The sequence below is a fragment of the Podarcis muralis genome, chromosome Z, assembly GCF_964188315.1.
Source record: "Podarcis muralis chromosome Z, rPodMur119.hap1.1, whole genome shotgun sequence".
Lineage (NCBI taxonomy): Eukaryota > Metazoa > Chordata > Lepidosauria > Squamata > Lacertidae > Podarcis > Podarcis muralis.
In genome coordinates, this window is record NC_135673.1 from 31,633,552 (window position 1) to 31,642,555 (window position 9,004).

The following is a 9,004-nucleotide window of genomic DNA, read 5'->3' on the forward strand; positions in this document are numbered from 1 at the left end:
CCCGCGGAAAACTCAACTGCTCCGACTGAGCGCTAAAGAGTCATTTCCCCCAGAAAGACACATCATTTTGTGCTGTGTTACTAGGCACAGGTTCCGTGATTTAAAGTGCTGCGTCTGGTATGTTGTTGGTTGTTTTGCCCCAGCGTTTTCCCTGTGAAAACTTTCCCTTTTTGTTCCACCTGGATCTGCGCCTGGAAAGCAAAGTACAGGTAGGAGTGCGCTGAGCTGAGCCCAGAGATGGAGCCCAGGGATGGGAACGGCTGCCTCCGCGGTCGCCATGGTTACACGGCCCTTAGCAACGCCTTTTTTTCACTTCCTGTTCCGTCGCCCGGCAACTCTCTGTCGCCATTTCCTGCGGGGCCTAGCATAGGAGAGCTGTCGGTGAAGCCGAAGGAGTCGGGAAGATGCTGTCCGTCCCGGGTACCGGCGGTGGCGGCCTGTCGCCTGGTTTCAGCGGAGGGGAATCTGGGTCGGGATCGGGCGGCGGAGGCGACTTCCTGACCCGCTACCGGCTCGTGTCGGCCAAGCTCCGCCGGCGCTTCCTGCGCAAGCCGAACGTGTCTGAGGCGGGCGAGCAGTTCGCGGCGCTGGCCAGGGAGCTGCGGGCCCAGGAGAGCCTCCCGTACGCGGCCTGGTGCCAGCTAGCGGTGGCGCGCTGCGCCCAGAGCCTCGGGCACGCGCCTGGAGAAGCGGCGGCGCTGGGCGAAGCGGCGCGCCTCTGGCTCAAGCACGAGCGGGAGCTCCGCCTGCGCCAAGGCCCCGGGCTGGGACTGTCTGAACACCTGCCGGCTGCCCAGAACTGCGTGGCTTTCGGCTCCCGCCTGCGCCTCGACCTGGGCCAGCCCGCGCTGGCAGCCGGGCTTTGGCTCGAGCTGGGCAACGAGCTGCGCTCCGGCGGAGAGCCGGGCCAAGCCGTGCCGGCCCTCCTGCGCGCCGCCGACCTCCTGGCGGTCGCCCAGCTGCCCCTGGAGGCTCTGCGCTGCCTACGCGACGTGGCCTCCTGCCTGCTGCTTTGCCGCGACCACGATGGTGCTTTGGCTGTGCTCACCCAGGCTCAGTTGATGGCTCAGGCCGGCACAGGACCCTCTGCCGGTGGATCGTCGTCTTCGGCTGCCGCAGCCGCTTCTTCTTCCGTTCCGGTCAGCCCGCCGCCGGGAGCCTTCCTCGACGAGCTGCTGCACTGCGAGGTGGCCCGCGTCCTTCTTCTCCTGCTGCTCCAGCCTCCGCCTTCCAAGCTGATGCCCGAGCACGCCAAGACCCTCGAGAAGTACTCCTGGGAGGCCCTGGATGCCTCGCCGGGCTACGTGCCCTCCGAGCTCTTCCTGCTGCTGCAGTCCGCTGTCATGGCTTGCCAAGAGAAAGACCTGGAGGCGCTCAAGGTGCTGCAGAAGGAACTCTGGCCGCTGCTCACTCCGGAGCAGAATCACCTCCTCCATCTGGTGGTACAGGAAATGATCAGTCCCTCAGGTCAGGGGATATGACCAAGGGTACTTTGGTATAGCGTATGGTTCTTAGACGACTCTTTTTTGTTTTTCACAGAAGTGTTGCAAAGAAGGTTTGCTTTGCTGATGGAAGTGACACTTCAGTCTCTGTCCTCCTAGCTTCCAGCCTGCATTTTCCATTAAGTCTACTGCACCTTTTCTCTGCATGAAGGAAACACCGTGGCAAAGCACTGCCTTTCATTCTATTGGGGCTTACTTTCTTCCTACCCACATCTATTCTTTCCTAACATTACTTAGACTTCACTAAGGACTTGAGAGAAAAACACGAGGTGTCCCACATTTCCCCCCGCTGTTGGGCTGATTTTATCATATTGGACTTTATAAAACACTTTCTTCATCGTTGGTTCCAGAAATCACACTTAATTTATTACACATTGTAAACTTGAAAGTAATGTTGCGGAATTTTAAATGTTGGTACTTATTTATATTTTACATTTTAAAGTGTAAGTACACATGTGAGAGGTAGCTGTGTTCTTTTGCACAGGGCTTTGTGTTGAACTGCTGGATTCTTGCTTGAAAACTATGCTGCCAGTTTTCTTCTTATGTTATTGGAACCGTCCACAACCAAGTGTCCTCTAGATTGCTTTGGACTCCAACTTGCCTTAGCCCCAGCCAGCATGGCTTGATGGAAACTGTAGTGTAGTCTAAAACATTGGAGAGTACCAAGTTGGGGAAGGCTTTTTTAGTGTTTGAATACAAAATTCATTACAGTAAGCCCACAACATATGCAGGAGTTACATTCCGGGCTTCACACCTGGTTCAGTGGCAGATAGGATTGCCAGTGTCATTTCCCCCATATATACACAAATTGCTGCGCACGTAAAGCTGAATGCACAAAAGTTAAATGCACTTAAGTTGCAGGCTTACTGTAATCATTATTCAAGAATCAAAAAAATCCTGTCCGTTTAAAATCAGATTTAAGAGACTTTCATGTAGGCCTAGACTGCATAAAGCCAGCAAATTGAAAACCAAGGCTGATGCTTTAATGTGTGCTTGTGCCCCAGGCAGATCACTTTGGTGGTGAAAACTGAGCAAAATAAAAATGATACTGTGCAGTGTCACAAGTTGCTGATTTGAAACTTAGCCTTAGTGCACCACACTTTTCCTTTGCCTTCCAGCCTTAAATCCAGATGAGAGTAAAAATGCCTTGGACTTGCATAAATGCCTCATATAGCCCTGGTCTTGTATTGCCTTATGAAGCTTTGTTAGAGAGCAAGCCTATTTATTACTTATATCAGTAAGTAATGGGTAGGAGGCGGAGGTCTTCTCTGCTGCAGAAAAGGATGAGGGTGGTACTGGTAATGCTTGAGGTGTGTGCAGTCTTATTTCCTAGTACAGTCGTACCTTGAATCCTGAACACCTTACAAGTCAAACGTTGTGGCTCCCGAATGCCACAAACTTGGAAGTGAGTGTTCTGGTTTGCAAACGTTCTTTGGAACCCACCTTCCAATTGGCTGCAGGAGCTTCCAGCAGCCAATCAGAAGCCACACCTTGGTTTCCGAACGTTTTGGAAGTTGAACAGACTTCTGGAACAGATTCCATTCGACTTCCGAGGTATGACTGTACTGTTGTAATTGCTGATGATGCTAATGATAATATATGTAGTAACTTTTGAAAATAATCCCTTTATAGATATCATAGACTTTAAAAGAGGCAACAGCAAAAGATGCATCTGGGAAATGGTTAAAGTACAGATTTTGAGCAGGAATAGGTTGCTTAATTATTTATGCAGGCAACCCCTTACTTATGCATGTTCAATAGGTGTGCAATTGTACATACAGTGGTACCTCTGGTTACGTACAGTGGTGCCTCGCAAGACGAAATCAATTCATTCCGCAAGTTTTGTCGTCTTACGATTTTTTTCGTCTTGCGAAGCACGGTGTCGGGAAAGTTTTGGAAAAGCTTCAAAAATCACCAAAGTCTTAAAAAAAACCAAAAAAGGCTACCACACCGCGTTCTATGAGTTGCTCCTCGAAGTCAAGTCGCAACTGTATTAACGGTGTTAAGAAAAAGGAAACAAACTTGCAAGACGTTTCCGTCTTTCGAAGCAAGCCCATAGGGGAAATCGTCTTGCGAAGCAGCTCAAAAAACAAAAAACCCTTTCGTCTAGCGAGTTTTTTGTCTTGCGAGGCATTCGTCTTGCGAGGTACCACTGTACTTAATTCGTTCCAGAGGTCCGTTCTTAACCTGAAACTGTTCTTAACCTGAAGCACCACTTTAGCTAATGGGGCCTCCCGCCGCCACCGCGCAATTTCTGTTCTCATCCTGAAGCAAAGTTCTTAACCCGAGGTACTATTTCTGGGTTAGCAGAGTCTAACCTGAAGTGTATGTAACCTGAAGCGTATGTAACCTGAGGTGCCACTGTACGTGCATCACATCGAACCCAGAAGTGACTTAAAACATTCCAAAAAAGGGGTGGAAGGGGTGTGTGTGTGCACAGGCTTTTTCAATGGTGTTTCAAAAATATGATTTCACTAACATGCACGGTGCCTCAGAACGTAACCACCACTTAAATGGGTGTGTGTGCCCTGTATTTCAGTCCATTTTTAGGCTCATGCCTTTTCTACTTTAAAAGTCACTCACTGGAAGTTACATGAATGTCAAGTTAGACAACTGAGCTCACAAATCTTAGCCCATGTTGTGAGTTTACAGTCTGAAGAAAAGAAGTGTTGGAAGAGCATGAGAGCCAGCTTCTTGGGGCTGAGGTCCGTTTGGGCCCTGTAATAAAATATTTGAGGGGTCCACCCCCCACCCCACCCCCGTTGATGGACTTTGCCATTCAAATAGTGTATGTGTGCTGTGTCATGTGTTTGGTTATGCATGGTGGGGCTTACCTGCTCCCACCCCAATATTTTATTTAAGTTGGTACCCCTGTGGAAGAGGGTGCTTCTACTCACTTCTTTATACCACCCAGACTGCTCTATCACCACCAAACAACTCTAGTGCCAAAGCAATCTCAGGTATCTTGGCAGCATACAGTGGTGCCTCGCAAGACGAAATTAATCCGTTCTGCGAGTCTCTTCATCTTGCGGTTTTTTCGTCTTGCGAAGCACGGCTATTAGCGGCTTAGCGGCTATTAACGGTTTAGCGGCTATTAGCGGCTTTAAGAAAAAGGAAACAAACTCGCAAACGAAGCAAGCCCATAGGGAAATTCGTCTTGCGGAACGACTCAAAAAACGGAAAACCCTTTCGTCTAGCGAGTTTTTCGTCTTGCGAGGCATTCGTCTTGCGGGGCACCACTGTATATGTGATGGAAGTAATAAATAAATGTTTCTTATTCATGTTACAGTTCCAATCCAGAATGAAAAACTTTTTCATTCTTAGTGTTGTGCCACACAAAAGATCAGTTTGAAATTTGGCATATTCATAGACCACAATGGGTAGATCATGTAGGACAGACAATGTGGTGCTCCTCAGATATTCTATAGAATGTTGGGGCTTATAATGATGAGACTTCCTTTGTCTTTTTTTCTACCCTTCTTAACTAAAGAGAATTCCTTTCCTCTTTGATTGTAAAAATAACTTGCTTTGTTTGGAATTTACAGAGAGTAAGGTAAGCATTTTGTGCCTTTACCAATCCTAAACCAGTTAACTTAAATGTCAGCCTTGTTTTATTATTGGGACACAGCTTCAGTCATATGCATCCTAGATGGTAGAGATGTCAGGCGCCAAAAAGAAAAACCCCAAGAAGACTTCAAGCGCCATCCTGGCACCTAGGCATCTTTACTTGGTTGCAAGTGTCTGATAGCCAGATGCAAAATGAGATGCATTTAAGCAAATCTGTTTATTATATTACAGGTGCACTAGCATCTACTTATATGTGTAAATGCCTAGCTATCACTAGATTGTAGTGAGCAATGTTAGAAATTCAGTTATATAAGCTAGGCACAAAATGGCTCCTTGAGCCAAGGTTACAGTTGCCCAAATGGAATATCTGGTTGCCATTTTTGGGCAAGATGGCTCTAAAAAGTCTTATTTTTCAAAGGATGGACAGACTGATTGATTCTCAGTTAAACATCTGGCTAGTTCAGATGACAACCTTGAACTAGGTTAAGAACTTTGAGAACATAAAAGGGAAAAAATCACTTTATTCATAGACAGTCCACATTGGCCTATTCCTACCTCTTTTTCTTAATGGTGACACAGACAGTTCGTAGCGTAGGAATATTCTTCACAGTTGTGAGCAGGGCAGTGGGGTGGGGTAAATGAAGACAAGTGACAACCATTAACTATAATGTCCACTGCTCCAGCTCAGGCTGCAAAGAAAAAGCATTTTGGTTTCTGAAAACCATTCTGATTGTGCAGATAAAATATAACTGATGGAATTACATAGGATGTGGTATTAGTATGTGAAAACAGTCAAGATCCAGGCATGCACCTCCAGATGGTGGAGATGTCAGGCACCATCCTGGTGTCCAGGTATCTTCAGTTGGTTGCAAGTGGTTGATAGTCAGGTGCAAAATGCACCTGGTGCCTGGCTAATTTTGAACACTAGTGGTGAGATGCATTTAAGCAAATCACTGTTTATTATATTACAGTTGCACTAGCTTGGCGGAAAGATTATCTTGAGTTTCAAGTTTTGAGGAATTACATTATTCCCTGTTTACTTGGACTCAAAGTGAATTCACCAATTCATCAAAAGCATAACAGTTGTGGAAGCATCCGTGTGGAGGGAGGGTAGCCTCCCTCGCCCACCTGCCCACGTCTCCCCCCCCCCCCAGGCCCTCCGCTCCCTCACCCAGCCCTTCAGTTCCCAACTGGATTGCGGAACGTCCAGCTTCTTGTTTCTTTGGGAGGAAGGCAGGAGGGCCCAGAGTTACAGTGAGTAACAGTCCCACTGATCTCCCCTCCAGGCTCTGGCATGAAAGCTCCCGCGGGAACCTCGTCAGAATGCCAGGTGAGCGGCAGGTACAGGAGAAGGTGCTCCAGTGCAAAGCTATCGTCGGTGAAGTTCTGCAGAGGGGTCTCCAGAGGGTTCTGGAGCAGCGAGATCAGGTCTATGAAAATGTGGCTCAGTAACTTCAGCTCAAGAATATTATTGAGTGATTGCAGGAGATAGGAAGCCAGGAGCTGACGACTCAAGTGGATCTAGGCTACAATTTCTATGTCAATGTAGAAGTGCCTGATGTCTCCACTATATTTGTAGCACTGGGTTATGGGTTATTTGTGGAGTTGACTCTTCCTGGGGTGCTTGCCTTCATTGAGAAGAACAAGAAGCTACTAACAGAGTTCAGTGAAGCCCTTACCAAAGACTCTGCCAAGATCAAAGCCAATATTAAGATGGTTTTAGAGGGCTTGCATGAACTCCAAGGTCTCCAAGATTTGCCTGAGGAGACCAGAAGGGACATCTTCCTTTAGGCACCTGCCCTTCCTAGAGGGGGCGTTTTCAATGTGATATGCTGGAAGAAGAGTTAGTCTCTTGGGCATTTTGGTGGTGGCAGCAGGAACTGTGTTTGTAACTGAGGAAACCCTTATGAGTTGGGTAGGGTGAATGTGCTTACAGGGATAGCAGATCAGAGAGTTTGAGAGAGAATAGTTTCTCTTGGGGTGGTTGATTTCACTGCTTCATATATTCAACCCTTCTCTGCCTCTGTTTCCCCAGGAACTGTGTCTTAGTTCTTATTCTGTGTTCTTAGTTCTGTATCTTATAAGTTCATATCAGTTTGTGAAAGTAATAAATAAATATGATTATTTTAAAAAACAACAACCCAAAACAGCAGTTATTGATTTTTACCAACCATGACTTTGGCAACCCACTACACAACTGCGCAGAGCTGATCATTTATGCCAATGCTTCACCCTTTGAATACTGCAAAGGATCATTTTAAGCTTTGTCTCTGGTACCTCTCTCACAGCCATGCTCAATGCTGTGATGTGAAGCATGGAAGTTCTAGGTTGCAGTGAGGTCTCTGCAGCCATGATGAATACATCAGCTCCAAGGTCTAAAAATGAGGGGGTCTAAGCCCCATACAATGAAAATTCTGTTCAGTGGTAGTGAACACTGCCCTCCACAAAACTTTTTTCTTCTATTTTACTCCAACGCCCATCAGCCCCAGCCAGCATGGCCAATTCTCAGAGATGCTTAGATTTGTATTCCAGCAACATCTGAATAGCCCTATATTGGACCTATTGGCTACTCCTGCCTTAGGTCCATATACATTGCTAAAAATAAAGGGGAAAGCACTTCATTTACCTATTGTTTTATTAAATATGCACATAACCTGACACTTCAGAAAACTTTCTATGCAGCTCACCATGAGTACAAAATCATTAGAATATGAAATCAATCAACTCAAACACTCATGTAATAAAACAACAGAGGGGGTTTTTAATAGCGTAAAAGTGAAATGAGATCCCAAGAGATTAATCTTTCAAGAGACTTTTCCAATACTTTACCCTCAAAGGATAGTTAAGCCCCTGGCATCAATAACAACTTTTTAGAAGCCTACACTTTCTGTCCGGCTCAAGTAAACCAGTTTTTTTAAAAAATAAAACAAAAAACCAGGCCTAAGTTATAACAAAATTAAAACAGACCAGGAAAAAAATGATTGAAGAATGGTACCATTCCTCAATCTTATTTTTTCCTAACAAGAACAATGATTGGACAAACAGGATATGACTTATCAGAAAACAATCATGACAATAATGTCACATACTCAAGGACGAAGTCTCAGATTAATAATCAACAGTTTCTTGATTATACATTGGCTGTGAGTCTGGCATTTGCACATTGGATTTGAGGCACACACCATTGGCTTTTTTTATTGGAAACCAGATACGAACTGGAACTCGCTTTCACCTCTAACTGCCAATGCAACGTTTAAAGGAAGGAATACTTCTTTGGCGATCACTCACAGCCGAGTAAGAATGTCTTCCATAAACACGGTTTTAACAATGAGTCCGTGAGTGACTGTGGAGGCCAATTCTGGATCCACACGTCCTTCCACAGTAGGGACATTGGTCTCCAGACAGGAGTTGATCACGGTGTGGATTTGCCAAGCGTGCCTTCCTCTTAGCACATTTCTCCCTTGCGTCCTGAGTTCGAGTGTCTTCAAAGCCCATGACACCTTTGGTAAAGGCTGTTCTCCAACTGAAGCGCTCGCAGGCAAGTGTTTCCCAATTGTTGATGTTTATACTACATTTTTAAAGATTTGCCTAGAGAAGGAAGGAATACAAATGCAATGGGATAAAGCAACACTACTGCACCAATAGAAAAAGAGAATGTTTTAATTTATTAATCCCCTTTTACATTGTTACAGGGATTTTTTACAATGATTGGGGGGGTTTGCTCCTCCAGCACACAGTGTGCACCCCCTCTTTGTTCATACACACAGTGTCTCCTCAAAGCACCACATAATGCACAACACCACACAATTTCCAATGTTCTGTTTAGGAAGGAAATGGCTACCATGGAGGGAGCTTGGGACATGAGTGAGGGCAGCCATAACCCATAAAGTGTGAGCTCAGGTACTCAGCAGCCCCTCTGCCTGAGTGATAATCTC

The 9,004-nt window shown here is 46.1% G+C and overlaps 1 protein-coding gene and 1 pseudogene across 1 annotated transcript; both read left to right on the forward strand.

Moving 5' to 3' along the window:
- The first annotated feature begins 325 nt into the window (after positions 1-325).
- On the forward strand, positions 326-1,844 carry LOC114589206 (40-kDa huntingtin-associated protein-like). Its single transcript, XM_028715384.2, has one exon. It carries the CDS (start codon positions 405-407, stop codon positions 1,479-1,481), a length of 1,077 nt encoding a protein of 358 aa, XP_028571217.1. The 5' UTR covers positions 326-404; the 3' UTR covers positions 1,482-1,844.
- An 862-nt stretch (positions 1,845-2,706) lies between these two features.
- LOC114589315 (protein UXT pseudogene) lies at positions 2,707-7,209 on the forward strand (annotated as a pseudogene).
- The last annotated feature ends 1,795 nt before the right edge of the window (positions 7,210-9,004 follow it).

What these genes read in the sequence shown, in the direction of transcription:
- LOC114589206 (XM_028715384.2), top strand. Translation starts at nt 405, where the DNA reads ATGCTGTCCGTCCCGGGTACCGGCGGTGGCGGCCTGTCGCCTGGTTTC.